At 36.0% G+C, this 20,241-nt stretch overlaps 1 protein-coding gene across 1 annotated transcript in view; it reads left to right on the forward strand.

Annotated features, from left to right (window-relative positions):
* The window catches only part of LOC109844295 (protein DEHYDRATION-INDUCED 19-like), a 20,139-nt gene continuing 5,004 nt past the window's right edge, over positions 5,107-20,241 (forward strand). Inside the window, exons 1-3 of the mRNA XM_020413280.1 lie at positions 5,107-5,402; positions 5,506-5,645; positions 14,780-14,857. Of these exons, the coding sequence (XP_020268869.1) occupies positions 5,321-5,402; positions 5,506-5,645; positions 14,780-14,857 (300 nt within the window). The 5' untranslated portion in view covers positions 5,107-5,320. The remainder of the gene's footprint in view (positions 5,403-5,505; positions 5,646-14,779; positions 14,858-20,241) is intronic.

Consider the following 20,241-nt stretch of genomic DNA (forward strand, 5'->3'; position numbering starts at 1 on the left):
ATGAGCCTCAATAATCTGAGTATCTGTTGTGTATAAGGCTAAGAAGTACCAGCTCCATCAGCATGTACCGTGCTATGAGAAGTGCTGGCTCCATCGTCACGTGCCGCCCTTTGACCTAGCCTACGTCGTTGTGTGTACACTTGCCCAAATGATCGAGACCTGTCTTCACGGCTTGCAAACTTATCGACATGAGTCTTATGAAACATGCTTGCTATTCTCTGTTTGATCCTGTTAAAAATCCCTAACACCGTCGGATCCTGGATGTCGTTCATATGCTCATTTATATCAGCTTCAATATCATCAAAAGCATTGATCTGCGAGTTAATAAATATACACACAACTTAGCACATAATATCTTAATAAAAAAATAATTGTCGTTTTAATTTAGTTTAGAAACTTACATAACCTCTCTCGATCATAGCACTAGGGATGTAACTATCTATCGGTGGGCGTGGCACGTATCCAGCTGATGGCTGTGGGTCGCGTGTGATCCATCTGCGTGTGATATCCCAATACCAACGCATATATGTGGTATAATCAACACCTATAACTCTCTCATCATGTATGAACTCTCACCTATTAATCCACCTGTCTATGTAGGCCGCATGGAATACGACCCAGTCCGTACGATGTGATGTCATCTGTCACCTACGAGCGATTTGCTCAACAGGATTCGACACATGCTGAGAGAGCAAAAATTGTTATAATACACGATCTAGGACATGCATCTCCACAATCTTCCAACATATCAGTGAGACTCTGGCTCTCCACAAAGTAGCGCCATCTCGACGGATAGGTGCAAGAGTATGCATATCGAGCTTTGGCGGTGAATAGGGGTTCTACTTGAACTGAAATTAGATAAAACCTTCATCAGTATCTACAACAAAATTAAAATATTCATAATGAATTGAGTTTTATATTTACCTGTTGGTGTTTGAGGCCATCAAGCTCATTTCGGTAAAACTCTATATTTTGTGTCGTTGTTTTGTACTTAGCGTACCTCATGTTATACATATTTGGCATAAAGAATACATGAGTACAAATTCAATATGAATAAAATTTATGTATAATTATACTTGTATCCCAAAGGAAACTGGCCCTGTAGATCATGATGCACAAGCAAAGTAGGTCGTCCAATATAAATGCGTTCTCATGACCAAATCTATATTAATGTCATGCATCCATTGAATTTTTTATTCTGCATCAAGGACACCCTACCTAGTTCTCTATACAGGTATGCCAACACTGCACTACCCCATGATAGACTGTCGCATATACCAAAATCCTCTAGCAGTGGCAGTCATCGTGCATGTACAAGATTTTTGCTTGCATTAGGAAATAGCATGCACCCTATCATGTGTAATATATAAGCACGAGCGTGATACTGAAGCGTCTCAATTGTGACATCTGCTAGTATATCTCCCATAAATGTCATACGAAGCCACGATAGCTTCATCGCATCACTCCTCAAGTCGGGAACCTGACCAAGAAGCATCTCACATACTTCAGCCCAATTGTGGTTATCGGTGTCCGTAACAATTGGGCCATCGATGCGGAGCCAAAGTATGACGACTACGTCCTGCAGTATAATAGTACACTCTCCTATATGTATATGAAAGGTGTTGGTCTTCGGCCTCCACCTCTCAATCAGTGCACGGATAAGAGACTAGTCAAGCCTAATATACCTCACTACTGAACACTCCCAAAAACCGGCTTGAGCTAACAACTGTAGCACTCTCTCATCCTCAATGACTTAGCCCGAATGACTCTGTGAATGGTCCACTCTGGTGATTTCTGATACGGGTTGCACATTAATCAAAATTGATTAAATATATTGAGAAAAAATAAAATTAGCACCAAAAAATAAAGAATATATATACACCATTTTTTACTTGTCCTAAGCTAATATAGTATGAACAATGATCTGTCTGAAGGTACAAAACGGCGGGTTGCATCGGTCACAGATCCATAATGGATATATCTGAGATTAAAATATTAAAATACAATAAGTTAGATTTTTCAGTTGAATGACTTAATCATATGTATTTCACATATTCAAGATTCAAAGAAGAAGGTTATATATTACAAAAACGAGAGTCACATGGAAACAAGGATTAAAATATAAAGGTTACATATTACAAAAAACCATTGTCATATGAGAATAAGGATTAAAAGTAGAAGGTTACATATTACAAAAAATGATTGTCACATGGGAACAAGGATATTAAATTAAAAATTAACGCCTAATCCTAGTTGGACAACTGTTTTTGTTGTGGCCCAGTTGATCGCATCTACTACACTTATTTTTCCTCCTAATTCCTTCTCGACCATCATCCATATTATTTCTAATTCGTACTGAACGAGGTCGCCCGACTGATCTTTTATACAAAGGAGGTAATATCCGTGCTCCGTCTTGCAATGTCAACTATCATATGGTGGACGAAAACACTCTTTGTACGTTTGTTGATAGTTGTATGTTGAATACCAATTTACGACGAATGTAAGATGTGAAATCCTCGCACCACCCTGTAGATCAGAGCAAACTGCGACAACATGAGAACAAGGAAGCCATTGTAATTACGGTACATTGCATGTGCATGTGCAAGTGTAATTGCGGTACATTGAATGTGCATGCCCAATTTTCCATATTTTCAATAGCAACCACTGCAAATGCCAAAGGAAATAAACCGTCATCTGCGTCTACTCCAGTTGCAACAAGCAAAATGCTTTTATATTTATCATACAAGTAGGTACCGTCAATGCTAAGAAGAGAATGACAATATCTAAAACCCTTAATGCAAGGCCCAAAAGCCCAAAATACACCTGTGAACCGTCGTTCTACGCCATCAACAAGGTCTGATGATACTTCATACACTATCCCCGGATTTTCTCTTTTGAGTGCTTCAAGATAATATGATAAGATCTCATAAGATTTGTCCCAATCCCATAATATTTTTATCATCGCCTTTCTCCGAGCATTCCAACACTTGTTGTATGATACATCCAAGTTGGTTGCTTTATGCAAGACGAATATCTTTTGGTCTTAGATCAAGATCTCCCATTAGATTAGGCATAATCAATTGATATATGAAAGAGGCGGAGGCGTGCTTATGATTCATCTCTAATCGAGGATTGCTACATGAGTGAAGTCTGTTGTTGTGTGTGATTTTAAATTGTCCGCCTACTCTTACACCCAAGCGTGAATTAAGCTTCCAAGGACATTTTGCATTGCCGTCACGGTGCCCACCACTATCTTCTTCTTTACCATATTTACGGTAAAAACAAACTACATTATAGCTTGTTGCATTGCTTTTTGTTTGACTAAACTTGGCATTTTTTTGGATGACCCACAAACGAAGCACATGAATCAATTTCTCCTTGTTTTCAAATAGATCGCCCTTTTTGAATGAGAAGTCATCGCCTTGTGTATCATCAATGATATTAGTGTCGATAGGAATACTTTATATCGTGGAGTTATCAATCCATTCTTCTCCATGAAGTTCATCGGGCGGCAGATCCTCTAACACGACATACTCATTGTTAGTATAATATTCATAAATATATTAGTTATCTCCTTCATCACGATCTATCAAACACGTCATGCTATTGATTTGTAAGGCATCTTCTTCATCCTCAGATTCGACACTTGCATTATCATCTTCTATCGCCACTCCTGTGGAAGGCATTGGATCTTTATGGGGAGCGCTAGCATCGAATGCATTTGTAGTGCCCAAAAGCGAAGGACCGCTCAAGTATTGTGACTGTGTCCATCTAACATCTTGTTACGGAGATAAAAAGTCGATGGAGTCAACTTCAAGGCCATCCAACATGTGGGAGTATATTCCGCCGTGATTCACCGATTTGCATAAATTCCTGTGATGCTTTTCAATAAATAATTCCACTGAACGCTTCTCGTCGTCTAATATTCCAATAAGACCCATATCGTAGTCACTTGAGATTTGAATAACGCTTGTTCTGTTCCCCATAACATGATAATTGCAAATAACGTTAAGGTGATACTCACGTGAGTTGGTTAATGTAAGTTTGTGTAAGTCATTAACTAATTCATCGAAAGTACACGATTTTGATATAAACAACGGTTTCGTCACACCTCCTTTATACACGAGCATATTATTTTTTAGATAGTTAATCTTTCCACCATATGAACAAAGAATTACGATTCGATCCTTCATCGTTACCTCTGAAGAGTAAAAAATTCAATATCAATATTATACGAAAAATATAAAAAATTGTTATTTATCATTAAATCTTCCAATATCGATTTTAGACATCCATAATTTTAACCAAATATCAAGCCTTTATAATAACACTAACTTTTATAATTTTCGACAATTTCCCCTCTACCTTCATACACGAAATTATTTAATTGTTCTTCACAAAATTCATAAAAATTCAAAATTTATTTCAAAATCTAAATTTATACAAGTAATCAGCATGAAATAGTGAGAATATATAAGAAATTAGGATAATTTTTTAAGATTTTACCTAAAATTTGTCGATACCCTAATTTCCGGTGAACTCCGGCAGTGACAGCGGCGAGATCGATCAACGGCGGTGATGAAGGTTCTCCTTGGCTGGCGGGTAGGCCTCGGCGCCCGCCGACGCGCGATTGCGGCGCGAGTCGGCGGCGATGAGAAGGCTAGGTTTGGGACGAAGGCTAAGAGGGTCAGCTTGGTGGACGGCATGAATATCGCTAGTGGGGTCCTGGGCCTTTTATAGGCTCTGCCAAACTCCACGGGACTTAAAGTCCCGTGGAGTTGTAAGGACAATTTTCCAGAGAGCAGAGCTCTCTCAAAAAGCGACTGAGACTCGGGACTTCAAGTCCCAAGAAGTTTAGTTTGAAATAAAAGTTCACGGGACTTTAAGTCCCGTGAACTTATATGGATGCTTGAGAGGAGGATTAGCGGAAGACTAAACTTTACGGGTTGAAGTCCCGTGAAGTTTCAGATGATTTTTTTTTTCAAAATCGACCTAGTTTCAGCTATCGAATTTTAAAAAGTAAGTACAAAACGTGTCGATTTTTACAATTAAGTTTTCAATAAGACGGTTTGAAAAATTTGTGCAAAGATTATTTGCAAGGACAACAATGTCTTCTCCTACCTCAGCAGACGGGGGAAAACCACCCACAAAAACTCTATTTTGTCCTCCGTCTCTATCTCTCTCTCTCCAAAAAAATTTCAACGCTTAAAAGTCTAGAAATTTAGAAGTCTCTCCACCAAGAGAAAATAAAATCAGAAGAAGGGGCAAATTTAGAGAGAAAGAGAAGTGGGGGAGAGAGAGAACAGCAAATAGAGATCACATGGATTCCGATCTATGGATCGCTCGTCTCGCCGCAGCAAAGAGGCATTTCTCCCTCCATCAACATCAAAACTCCCAATTAGGTTTCTTTCCTTTGATTTTGTATCGATTCGAGCTAATTTGATTTGATTGGTTTCAATTGACTTGGAAGTGGTTGATCTTTTTGTCTTCATCATTTTGTGTTAGATCGATTGGGAATGGATGATTTCGAGGTCGAAGAGGAGATTAGGCCGGATTTTGCTTGCCCTTATTGCTACGAGGATCAGGACTTGGCGTCGATTTGCAATCATTTGGAGGAGGAGCATAGGTTGGAGTCAAAAGTTGCGGTGAGACTCGGATTTCAACACAAAAATTGCCTTTCATTTGTTGAAGATAGAGGATTTTAAGTTTGGTCTTTAAGTGGATTGAAAATTATTATAAGTTAATATTTCGTTTGTTGCTTTAAGTGTTAATAATCTAACGCTAAAGCAAGCTGCAGATGGCCTTGTTTTAGTACAAAGATGACTGTATTTCAAATCATTATTAGATGTAGGCTCCTCTTAACCTTAAAAAAATAGGGTAATTATATGAAAACCACCTCTCATTTTCAATTTATAGATAAACTGCATTTAAAGTTAGTTTTTGTTGCAAACAACCACCTCCCATCAAATTTTCACTAAATAACCATAAAATAAGGTTAAAAATTCAAGTTTAAGGTACGTAAGTTGTATCCTAACAAGAATAAAACACTAAAATGATAAGTCACGTGCCTTAAATATGAGCTTTTTAGGGGTAATTTTGAGTGTTTAGAGAAAATTTTGACTATGAGATAGTTGATTGCAACAAAAACAACTTTAAAGGTGATTTATGTATAAATTGAAATTGAAAGGTGGTTTCCATATAATAACTCTATTTTTAGGTGGTTCCTAGGGGGAAAACCCTCAGATATATTGCTGTTATGAATGGATTTAAAAGCATTCTTATCTAGTATAAATGAGAGAATACTAGTTTCTTTGCTACCTATAGAGGTCTACGAGTATAAGCCTTGCTCATAGGTAGTTTCTATTTTTTTTTCCTTCTGCTAGTCCTATGGTCCCTATTTTCTTGATTAGAGCTTTGTTTTGTAACATTCTTTTTCCGAACAATTTTTCAAAATCGACCCATTTAGTTTTTTATTTTTCAAAATCGACCGTTTTTTCTTTTATTTATCAAAACCGACCGGATTTTGTGATTAGCAGATTAATCACTATCCTAAATAGTCGGGGTTGCCAACCCCGACTATTTAGGAGGGTGTTAAACCCTAATTAAGGCCTTTAATTAGGGTTTAACACCCTCCTAAATAGTCGGGGTTGGCAACCCCGACTATTTAGGATAGTGATTAACCTGCTAATCACAAAATCCGGTCGGTTTTGATAAATAAAAGAAAAAACGGTCGATTTTGAAAAATAAAAATCCGAATGAGTCTGTTTTGAAAAATTATTCTTCTTTTTCCTATCATGTTAAGGGGCTGTCTTATGACATTGAACTCATATCTAATATCCTTCCTCCATGCGAATCTGAATTGCAAATTTAACATTAAGGAAGGGAGAGAGATTAATGGGTACATAAAAGTTTCAAGTAATGAGCAAGTGTAAGTTTTTGATCCACCTGGGCTTGAGGTTAGCTATGCTAGTGATCCATCCTCAATGATTTGTTGTATTTGTTATTGCTCATTACAGGGGAGTATGTCTGGAGGTATTACGTTAGCACTTAGCAGAATACATGGTACAAACCTCTTCCATGAAAACATCACACTTCATGATGTGGGACAAGAGACCTAGGGATGACTAGTGCAAATATAGATCAATCAAGCAAGGGATGATTGCAATCCTGGGCATAAACTATATGCACGCAGCTGAACGAAGATGAAAACCATAAAGGCCAATTTCTACTATGATGGATAGTGCAACCAATATGATGAAATAAATAATCAACCAAATAAGATCTAACCTAGAGCAACAAGCAATCATAAGTATGAACAATTTCACAGAGATGCAAATTAACAATCAACATACGAATAGGGGTTTAGAATTCATCTGGACAGGTGTAGAATCGATACTTCAAATTAACCATTTTGTACACTTGAAGACTTTACAAAGCAAATTTAGGCTCTGAAGGATTGATCTGGTCTAATTAGGATCTCATCAGAACTTGAGTGATGATTGTGACACCCCCGCTTTAGTCCCACATGGATTAGTGTGAAGAAATATTAGTGGTTTAAATAGAGAAAAAGCTCAAGGCCCAAGAACTAGTGCTTGACGGTGCATTTAACCAACCCACGAGTTGCTCTCCGTGGACCCACGGCTTGCACGCGCCAACGGGCCCATGGATCTGAGGCGTGACAAATGGTATCAGAGCCGTTGCTAGCTAGAAGTGTGGAGCTAAGTGCTAGGCTAGGTGCTATACCGCATAGATACGATAGGAGCCACATCTAGAGCCCGTAGGAGCTACTTCTAGAGTCCACATCGTCTGGCGGTGATACAGGGATGTGCTAATTATCATGTCGTGATGATGAAGACGTTGTCTTTGTAAGGTAAGGTGATTGTGACACCCCCGCTTTAGTTCCTGTGGGCCCGGAGTGTTATACAAGACTAAGTGCTATACGGGGCTAAGTGCTACACATCATGGATGCAGTGAAAGCCATCTCTAAAGTCCACATCGCCTGACAGTGATACTGGGATGTGCTAATTGTCATATCGTGACGATGAGGATATCGTCTTTGTAAGGTGGGGTGATTGTTATACTTTTACTTTAGTCCTACATGGACTAGTGTGAAGAAATGTTAATGATTTAAATAGTGAAAAGCCCAAGGTTCAAGAACAACTAATACTAGCATTTTGGCAGTGGATTTAAGCCAATATCGAGTTGTTCTTGGTGGGTCCCATGGCTTGCACGTGCTAATGGGCCCGTGGGCCCGGGGAGTGATAAATTTGGATCTGATAGAAATCAACAAAGCAACAGGGGTCTACAAGAATATTTTCATTCCTCTTTATTTTGTGGACCTATATACAAACTAATAAACTTTCAAGGGTCCCAAAGAAATTTGATTATTTAACTAAATTTCCTTTTTCTCTCTCCTCTATCTCTTCCTCCTTCCCCCGTTCATCTTTCTTTTTTTCCTTCGGTCTCTCTCTCTCTCTCTCCTTCGCAGCTACTCGACGCAGCCGCTTCATGCACTGCCGTCAGAGCGACCTCCCAAGGGCGAGGCTCCCCTGGCGATTGGGGTTGACGACGACCCTTGCCGACGGTCAGGTATGTGCTTGTTCTCTTGTTTTTTTCAATTCTTTTTTTCGCTATAGTTTTCAGGGCTTGTTCTCTCCGGTGGTTAGGTATGTGCTTGTTCTCTCTTTTTTTAATTCCTTGTTGTCATGGCATGAAAATTGGTACATTCCAATGTCACTTACCAAGCAATGTGGATTCTAGAGGTGGCTAATACAGGTTCTAGAGGTGGCTCCCACCACATCACGCGGTGTAGCACTTAGTTTCACACTTCCGGCTGGCAACAGCTCTGATATCCGCTTTACTGTCATGCCTTAAAAATTATAGCAAAAAATTCATAAATACGGGTTAGGAGACAACGATCCACGCACAAGACAAGTCCCGTGCATGAGTCAAGCCTGATACTTTATACCATGTAGCTTAACTCAAAATATATACATAAACCTGCTGAGGAATAGTAGCTCAAAATAAGTATACATATATACTTATAATTGTTATTTACATTCCACAACCTTACTAACGTTATAAATGTTTATAACACAGAACACCCTTTTTGCTGAACTTAACACCATTGGAGTCAAGTTTCCAAATAAGCACTTCTTAACCATGCCCACAACCAAATTTTTTTGGATTATCACATTTCTATATCTGATATGGAAAAAAAAATTTTAAAGACAACAGAGTGAGCTAAAGCTCAGTGAGAACATTTCCCACTAGAGATCCTAGATATCTAACAAAGTTCTTATAATTCCCAAAAATAGTGAATTATAAGCTTGGCACAGGATATTTTAGAAAAATAGCAAAATATTGTCCAAGAATAACATACTATTGTTATTTTCAAGAAAGAAAGTGCAAGTTAAATATATCGTAACGTATCCCAGAATCGTGGTAACATATTCCAAAATCAAACTCTCTTTGAAAGCAAGTAATTACTAAGAAAAAATGAACTATTAAATTTGTGTAAAGCCGAAATATCATTATTTTCTCGGATTCACACTCAATCTTAAATCACAAATCTCGATGAGAACATTCATGAAATACAAGAATCACCTCATAAGTCACACTAAGACTACGAATTATAGCCCAGTATCATGGAAATAGCAAAAAGGCATCACATAGCACATTTCCCGAGAATAGAATGCACCTAATTCTGTCATAGGCTGTCGGTCACATCACAAACGCCCAAAAAAGGGCCACATCACAAATGCTAGAAGGTCACATCACAAATACTCATAACGGGCCACATAAAGTTGCATTTAAACCATATGATAAGCACAAACACATCACTCTATAGTGGACTTTCTGAGGGTTTAAAAACATCAAGAATTGCTTGTTAAATAGCTTGATTTCGGAAACACATCTTTTGTCAAATTATTTGATTTCAAAACACATTACTTATCAATTTGTTTGCTTGCAAAACCACATCACTCGTCAAATCATTTTATTTCAAAACGCGTCATTTGCGCCAATAATATTATTGGTATGTTCACTTACCAAAATTACAAATATTTTAAATGGAGTGGACGAGCGTAAACCTCATCATCTCAGTTAAAATAGTTTACAGATTTTACTTTTCTCTATTTTTATCAAATACTAAGTCAGAAAATCTTTGAATCCACAAACTGTTACGACACCTTCAAATTATTTTTTTCTTCAAAAGCTTTCAAATAAGTATTATTCACAAGTAATTGAGTTTACATGAAACTAAAACTGCTAACAAGGTTATCGATAACGGATAGCGTCGCGTAGCGGTGAGACATCGCTAAGACTATTTCAGGCTATTGCGGTAAAATAGCGGTAAAAAACACAAAGTCAAATAGCGGTCTAATTTAGATATGTATAAATACTAAAAAAAATTAAAAAAAATCTAAGAAATCGTCTAATTTAGATATGTATAAATACTAAAAAAAATTAAAAAAAATCTAAGAAATCTAAAAGTACATATTGGATGATTTAAAGAGACTATAAATACTAAAAAAAATTAAAAAAAATCTAAGAAATCTAAAAGTACATATTGGATGATTTAAAGAGACCCTAAACATGAAATAGACATGTGACCATCAAGTAATATCGAAGATGACTGGAGGAATCAAAAAGTCATCATCTTCGAAAAGAAGAGCTTAGTGGTGACAGGACTACTCTAAGAGGAGCTCACGGTAAAGGATGTGAGAGGAAGTATCAAGGTAGGTGTCAGAGGTTATTAGAGGTGGCGGGAGTATGCTGAAAATCACAGGAGACGGTGGAATGCAGTGGTCAATGGTTGAGTTTAATTTTAAAAAAATAAGTCTCAAACCGCTTTTAAATCGCAGTCAAAAAGAAAATTTCGAATGCAATCACTCATTATTTACCGTTATGACACACTATTGATCGTTTTTGTGAACAGACATATTCCGTAATATGTCACCGTTATTGCGCGATAGCGTAGCGGGCGATAGCGTCGCGAGAAGGGGCCGCTAACGCTATTAGCGCCTCTATTACGGGACTATTTACCGCTATTTATAACAGTGACCGCCAATCACATTTATGTGAAATCTAATTTACTTTTAAATATATTGTATGAAATCAAATCATATTATATGTTATACCATAATAAAATAGATCGGATCACATTTAACTTTATATATATACAAAAAATAATAGATTATTTGTTTTTCAAGCACAAAATGAAATCAAATATAGCACTCATGCAAATTCATATTAAAAAAATACTAGTGGGAAATGAACTCACCTCTAATGAGTACAGCTTTCTCAAAACACTACTTTCCAAATATCAACCTGAACCTATAATAAAAATATAAGACTAATATTAATTAAAGACAAGTACATATTATTGGACAAGCATTGCAAACTTTAAAATCAATCATATTCAAGTACACTCAAATAATAATTATCTATAAATAAGGTACACGTAGGCTTTCTTGCTAATTTGAGCAGTTTACTATAAAATTTTTATGGTATTATTCGAATAATTTCAACTTATTATTAACGTGTGACGCAACTTATGGGATTCTAATTAATTATTTGAGCTTAATTCCTAACTGAGCTTGGATCTTTTGGATCTAATAGAAATCAACAAAGCAACATGGGTCTACATGAATATTTTCATTCATTTTTATCTTGTGGACATATATACAAACTAATAAACTTTCAGGAGTCCTAAAGAAATTTGGTTATTTAACTAAATTTTCTCTTTCTCTCTCCTCTCTCTCTTCCTTCTTCCCCCGTTCATCTTTCTTTTTTTTTCCTTCGGTGTCTCTCTCTCCTCCTCCGCGGCTACTCAGCGCAGCCGCTTCATCTGTCGGAGCAACCTCCCGAGGGCGAGGCTCCCCCGGCGATTGGAGTCGACGACGACCCTTGCCGGCGGTCAGATATGTGCTTGTTCTCTCTTTTTTTTTCAATTCCTTAAGAAATCAAAGAACAAATGCCCCCATCAATTCCTAAAATAAAAGAAGACTAATGAGAAGAAGAATTATACCTTGATTGGATTGAATTTAGGGTGATATTCTCTTCTTTCCCCCCTTTTTTCCTTACCCCTATCTTCTTCTTTTCTTTTATTTTTCTCTTTCCCCCCTCTTATTCTTCCCCCTTTCCTTCTCTTTTAAATTGTTGGGAGGCGGTGTAAAAATTACTGACATGGTGAGGCGGTGAAAAAATCACGGACATAGTGAGGCGGTGAGAAACATTGAGATTTTTTCCCTTTTTTTTGGGTTGTTACACTCTCACATGGACTAGTGTAAACAAATGTTAATGGTTTAAATAGAGAAAAGCCCAAGGTCCAAGAACAATTAGTGTTAGTATTTTAACGGTGAGTTTAAGCCAACATCGAGTTGTTCTTGCCTTCTTGGTGGGTTTCACGGCTTGCATGCGTCAACTGGCCCGTGGGCCCGGATGTGATAAAATGATATCAGAGTAGTTATCAACCGAATGTGTGAAACTAAATGCTATATGGGGCTAAGTGCTACACCATGTGGATGTGGTTGGAGCCACCTCTAGAGTCCGTAGGAACCACCTCTAGAGTTCACATCGCCTGGTAGTGATTCTGAGATGTGCCAATTATCATGTCGTGACGACGAGGACGTCGTCTTTGTAAGGTGAGATGATTGTGATACCCCCATTTTAGTTCCACATGAACTAGTGTGAAAAATGTTAGTGGCTTAAATAGAGAAGCCCAAGGCCCAAGAACAACTAGTGCTAGCATTTTGACGGTGGATTTAAGTCAACATTGAGTTGCTCTCACTGGGTCCCAATGCTTGCACGCGCCAACAGGCCCGTGGGTCTGGGACGTGACAAATGGTATCAGAGCAGTTGCCAGTCGGAAGTGTGGAGCTAAGTGCTATACGGGACTAAGTGCTACACCGCATGGATATGATGAGAGCCACCTCTAGAGTTCGTAGGAACCACCTTTAGAGTCCACATCGCTTGATAGTGACACTGGGATATGCCAATTGTCGACGACGAGGACATCGTCTTTGTAAGGTAGGGTGATTGTGACACCCGCGTTTTAGTCCCACATGGACTAGTGTGAAGAAGTGTTAGTGATTTAAATAGAGAAAAAAACCCAAGGCTCAAGAATAACTAGTGCTAGTATTTTGACGGTGGATTTAGCCAACCCACGAGTTGCTCTCCGTGGACCCATAGCTTGCACGCGCCAATGGGCCCGTGGGCTTGGGACGTGACAGTGATGATAACAATCATAGCCAATACGTGATCGGGGTCTCGAGGCAGGGGCGGATTTACATGGTGCTGAGGGTGGGCAACTACACCCAAAAGTTTTGCTTTTTATCACTTTACCCGTTGTAAATTTGAACTCTTACCCCAAATTCAGACAATTTGCACCTCCCAAATCTGACCCAATAGCCTCTTAGACTTTACTCGTTTGAAAATTGATAGGCCCAAGCCGAAATACTGAAAATTCAAACTCAAAAGCCCAAATAATATTGACCCATTAGGTACTATAATTGTTGTAATTTATATTTTTATTGTTAGATAAATAGATATTTGGTGTCCGGACTGCAATGAGAATTTTTCTGATCCGCCATTGTCTGGTGGGTTTACGTTGTGTTGGCCTGCATTGGAAGAGGCAAATGAACAAGGAAATAGAGGTGATTGTCTGATTGATGTGATCACTCGAAGTGGCTCCATCTCCACGAAGGAGGTTTGGTTATGTCGGGCACCTCATAGGCAGTCGAAAATAGTCGAGGTCATTCATTGAGGACCGACAAGGTCGGAGGAGCTTCAGTAGGGCTTTGATTTGAGTTAATGAAGTTGAGTTTTGATTTGCTAGGCTAGCAGAGACTAGAGTGGCAGTGAATCTTTGCTAAGGCAGGGGTGACGTTTTGACAGGGTTGATCAAATGGCTAGAAGTTGGTGAGAGGGTAGGAATCTGGTCGAATGGGAGAAGAAGATTTGGGTTAGGGTTTTTTTTTTATTTGATGTAGAGTTTTGATTTGAGAAAGAATAACGTGATTGATCAAATCTATGATTTGCAGAACAATAGAAAACTAAAGACATGGGTCTTATACACAAAGGTAATGATCATACCAATTGTAACTCGTGTGTAGGGAGATTTCTCAAAAGAAAGAGTTTGTCTTCGTCATCTTTTTGTCTTTTTAAAAGATCTTGAAGATCATTTAAGACTGATCATATGTGTGACACACATATAAATAAATCAATTAAGAAAAGCATAATAAAATCCTAACATGTCTGCAACACCTGCATATGATCCCAGATTTTGCATGGATTATTTGGAACAACTGGATAATGATTCAGATTGACTGCAAAGTGATAACAAGACAGGAAAGAAGTAGATCTGGATCTATTGGGGTCATCGTAGTGAAACTTCTTTCACATATCAGCAGGAGATGTTACCCACCTGGCATGTTGACAGTAGAATAACTGGGACAAAGAGCGTCATCTTTTTTTATCTTGTTATGTACAGCTTTCATTCAATCCTTATTTATCTAAAGTCATGCCTATACATGTGTTGTCTGCTTGTTTCCCATGGTAATAGAGGCTGAACATTAGTTGACAGACGAAATTGAGTAGATATAGTTTTGCCTGTGCAGTATAAGATTCTTTTAAATGTCCAAGAATTGACTATGAACCTAAACAACCCCTCCCCCCAAATAAAACGAGGAGTTCCTCATATTATGCAAATAGTTTTACTTTCTAGGTTATTATTGTATTCTTTTTCGTGATGTACTACTACTATTATTTGTTTCAGGTCTGCCCGATTTGTGCTGTTAAAGTTGCACGAGACATGTTGAGCCATATCACCATGCAACATGGGCACCTATGTAAGGTATCCTTTTCCTATACGAACAAGATCCAGTTTCAATCATGTGCATCACTTTTCTACCTATTTCTTCCAAATTGAAAATGAATTCTTGAAGTTACTGGGAAAACTTAAAAGGGACAAATATATAGCTTATGGTAAACATTGAAATTATGTCAACAAATCACATATTACAACATACTACGACTCACTTTAACTTCCCTTTTCCCTTTTATGAAACTGTAATTGTTAATTTAATGCCATTGGACTCCGTGTTCAGAGCTAGCTAGTCATGTAGCTAAAAATGGAAGTTTGGATGTGGTGATTGTGATAATTTACTTCATCCCAGTAACTGATCAATTCCTGGTAAAAGCCAGGCATAACTTCTAAACATCTAATACTATTCTAGAAGTGTGAAGCATGTTAAAACTTTTTCCACTAACGCCCTCTAAATTACATGTGTAATCACAAAAGTGCCTCCTTCACATTCTCATTCAATTAGTTAATAAGAAATTCAATGAAATAGTAGTAATTTAAGAGGTAACCTAGAAATTATAAGTTTTAAAAACTCAATGTATTCATAGCTAGTTGGTTTCTTCAAGGAGATGAGCTTTACTTTTCATGAGGAATTGAAAGGTAAATGCATGAGGTTTGAAGCTTAAGAGGGTCATTCAATAATAGTCCTCTCTATTAACTTTAATTTACACCTAATTATGGACTAATTCTCACTGAATGCAAACCCTCTTCGTCTCTCCATCTTATAAACTCCATATTCACCAATCTATAAATCCTCATATTCTCTCTTCCCTCTCTATCTACCATCAAGAAAGAAACAAATGTCTCTTCTCTAAATCTTAAACCGTATTATCAACTCCGAGGTCGCTGCCCTCGCCGTCATGCACCGTGACACGCGGTAGGGCAGCTGCTACACCTCCATCATTGATGGCCATTGCAACCACTCTATCATCCAATTCCTCAAATCTTCTTTCAGTACTAACTCATGCATCATATGTTTTCTTTTCTTGAATTAATAAAATTGTAATGTAACACAAGTTCATGAGTAGGGGTGAACCCATATGGGTGGTCCACACGGTTTTGCATAAAAATTGGCTAAACAAAAATCAAATTGGATTAGTTTCGAAAATGTTAAAACGTCTGTCATATTTCCGTTACATGTTGAATATTAAAATGAGGTACTAGGAGGTGCTCAAGGCCGAGACAGAGCATTGTGTTGCAGACGAGTATGAAGCCTCACTATCGTAACAATATTAAGAATCTCATCTGCGGTATGATTGCTTGAAAATGATTTGTGCATTTTTTCCTTTGATTTTATTCTATGGTCGAGTCTGTTTTCCCTTTCCTTTTGGAGATTTTAGATGAGGATGATGATGTTATGGGTGTGGACTATGAAGGGAAGAGTCTCCTTCAGCTAGCTTGCATGGTGAGATTTTATGGGAATTATTTCCTAAAAAAATTTATTTTGGTCCTGTTTTGTTTTAATTTTACGCTTTTATGCCTCTGGATCGAAATAATTAAGATGATTGTGGCATAATTCATACCTGAATGTTCATCTTTCATTGGTTTTTCATGCACTCTCATTTTTGGTTTTGTAAAGTGGATAATTCCTAAACTATAATCAACTGTAGAAAGCAATCACTAAGACTCTTTCAGAGCTTTTAGCTGCAAAATGCCCATGCTATACGTGAGCATGGCATCATTGTATGTGCATGTGTGTGGATGTGCTAGGTTTAGGGGCTATTTGGTTCACCATTTTTTGGAAAAATTAATTGGAAACACTCTGATAGTGGCAATTTTGCGATTAAAATGTTTCATTGGGTTTCCTAAAACTATGTTTGGTTCACAAAAAATTTAAAGAAGGGTTTTCTATAAAGTTGGGAAAAGTTGTTTTATTTGTACCTAGAAACCAAACAACTTTATGCATTTGTCTTAAAATTTTAGTTTAATTTTTTTTACATATTTTCAAATTTTGAATCTCAAGTAGGAATTACTAATGCTTGAGTTACAGTACTTGAGTCTTTTGATGATATACTTATAGGATCAAGTTGCAATACTTTGATTTTTTGTTGCTATACTTATGTTTTTTCTTACTAACTTTTAGTATTTAGTGTTATATGTATGTCTTTTCATGCTATATTTTCGGTCTTTTCCTATTATGTTTTAATTTTTTGTACTACACTTGTTTTTTCATGCTATAATTTTATTTCCCTTTTTTAGCTCTATACTTATGTCTTTTCATTCTATACTTCCAATATTATGTTGCTTTACTTTTAGTAGAATGGAAATCTTGGAACTAAAATCATGTCCAAAATTTTTTGGAATCTGCCTGGTTATAAAAAAAATGGAATTTTTAGAAACACCCTTAAAGTTTTAAAAATTGCAAAAAAACCCGAATGTTTTGAAAATTGTTAAAAACATGCTAAAATTCAAATTTTAGAAAAAAACACCATTAAAATTTCAAACCTACAAACAATACACCAAATCATAGAAATCACAAACACCCTTTGAAAAATTTGCAATTTGCACAAAACACCTTGAAAGCACCAACAATTGCAAAAAAATGTTACAAAAAAACCCTAAAAATATCAAAACTTTACAAACATTTAAAAAAAAACACATTTTTATAACTCTTGATCTTTGTAGCGTATTTTTATAAATTTTGAGTTTTTTAGGATATTTTGCCATTTTTAAAACTTTCAAGGAATTTATGCAAATTCTAAAATTTTAGGGTGTTGTTTGTAATATAGATTTTTAATGTACTATATGTAAGTTTAATTTTTTTTGTTGTTTTTTCTGTAAATTTTAATTTTAGAATTTTTTTACAATTCAAAACTTTTAGATGTTTTCCACAAATTCTAAACATTTTCAAACGGCAAAGAGAGAGAGGGGTAAAATAGGGTTCTTAAAATTTTTTTAGGGGGACTAGACTACATAGTTAAGAAGTGTATTTGTGTGATTTGGGTTTAAAGACAAATAAACAAAATTGATTGGATCATTGGATTTATAGGTATCAATAAAACTACTTGGGTTTAAAAATAAATTGTGGTAAAGCTTTGGATTTCAAGGCAAAAACGCTTAAAATATTTAGGCTTTGTAAATGCTCTGGAAGAGTAGTATTTTTTTATGTCCTTAAAGCCTAAATTTACACTTTTTCATAGGTTAGATAACTTAGATTTGGTTAAACAACATACATGATTTTTTTTTGTTTTATTATTTATATTTTATCAGTGGCAGAGCCACGTTGAAGCAAGTGTGGGCAAATACCCCCACTAAAAGAAATTCCTTTTGGTAGATACCCCCCTATGTAATAAATCTAATATTAAGACCCTAGCTAAGTATTTGCCCCCACTTGGCCTCTTAGACACATAACTATTATGATATTTACAATTTAATTTTATTATATCCCACTTGTAAGTTTAAATAAGTTATACTTCTATGGTAATGACATGTACTTTAAATAGAGGCCCGTATGTTTACATATAATGGATAATGGATTTTTAACTAAATGCAATTAGTTTGATAAGACCTATATAGTTAAATCCAAATACCCATTAATTAATCCTAATTATCTCCAATCTTTAAGCTTTATATGTTCTAAATATTTTGCATAAGATTTTATTAGAATTACTTTTGCATAAGAGCAGAACTTGTGAATTGTGATATAGTGGGTTAATCTTAGTTGCATAATAGGGGGGAAATGGCCTGGCGATGGCCACAATAAATCAAAACACTTTTTTAAGTGGAAATTTTTAAATTTCTATGTTATCATTTATTATATTCAATTTATAGTAGTATATTATTTCTAATTATATAAAAAATCATTTAGTTGTATTAAATAGGTCATAGATAAAATTTAAAACAATCATAATGTCAAGAGTTCTTTGAAGCAATGACGTCTGTTATTATATTTTATTTATAATTTTTTTGCCCCCACTACCTAATGGGTCCTGGTTCCGCCATTGTATTTTATGTCCTTATTACTTAAACAATTTTAAAAATTAGGATATTAGAGCTTAGGAAGAAATTACTTTATTCTTTAATGAGAATTGGTTTATCTGGTTGTTTTATATTTTTGAAGTTATATTTCTATGTTTCTTTTGTAAGGGAAAAAAATAAGTATGTGATCTTGTTTATGTTTTTGAGAACTGCAGTTGGATTGTACTACAACAAGCCTGTGAAAATGTTGAACAAGTATTAACTCTAAGGAGTGCTATTTCAAATATTAGTTGAAAAGCTTTAGTTATGAGTTTTGGATTCCTAAAAGAGAATGATCATAAATACATTTAAGAAGTTTTATGTTATATTATATTTTTCTTCTTACTATAGCCTTATGAATTAAAATTTGCTCTTTAATGTAAGATACAAATTATGTTTCGTTAGCTAGATGTTTACATTCTGGATTGAGTGTGGGCCGGTACTTGGAGCTGATATTGTGTTGGAGAGGAGAAGGGGTGGAAGTGAAGGAGGTGGGTGAAGTGGTGGTGATGGTTTACGAGGCATTCATGGTATATTTGTGAAAGGTACTTTGCTTCCTCGGTTAAATGAATGGGAGATGTAACTGATTTTGCAGTGGTGGATATTAGTGCATGCATAATTGAAATATGAGATACATTTTGAGTTTTTTGGAGTAGCAAGTAATTACAATGATCTATTACATAGGACTGTTTAAATCAGTTATGAAACAAAGAGCCTAATTTAATGTTTAAGGTTGTATATGAAAAGTTTTTTTTAAGGCTAAACTTCTGATTATTAGATAATCCCCTACAACTTACTTTAGGGGTTATTAGAAATCCCCCTTTAACTTTAAAATTTTATCAAAAAACCCCAAACATTGTTTAAACGCAATTTTTCACATGGATGTATAAAATTACGCCTGGGAATATTTTTTCAGTGAAAATTGTGGTTCATTCTTTTGGGGGTTATCTGAATAATCTTAAAATTAAAGGGGATTTTCTATTAACCCCTAAAATGAAGGGGGTTTGCTGATATTTTAAAAGTTTTGGGGGGTTATGTAAAACTGTCCAAGGTTACGTTTTTTTAATTTTTAGCATTTTGTTTAATATGTCTTATATATGTTGGTAATGGACTAGATTTACTATATGAATCTTCGTACTGTTTTAATGTTTCATGATGTGCATTAAAGAGAATGATATTTGTTGCTTGAGCAAAAGTTTTTGAGTGTATAATGTAGTTTACTTGATATTATGGTATAGCATGCAATGAAGAAAAGTATGATTTATTGCCTGAATATGCGGTCTTAAGAGTTTCCAAGTTAACTATATCATTAAATGATAACTTAGTAAGAAAAGTTTTAGAACAGGGCACAACTCACATTGATTAACATCTCTCTGTTAATCTTCATATTTGTTTTCTTTTTTTTTTTGGGGGGGGGG

The sequence above is a fragment of the Asparagus officinalis genome, chromosome 6, assembly GCF_001876935.1.
Source record: "Asparagus officinalis chromosome 6, Aspof.V1, whole genome shotgun sequence".
NCBI classification, from domain to species: domain Eukaryota; kingdom Viridiplantae; phylum Streptophyta; class Magnoliopsida; order Asparagales; family Asparagaceae; genus Asparagus; species Asparagus officinalis.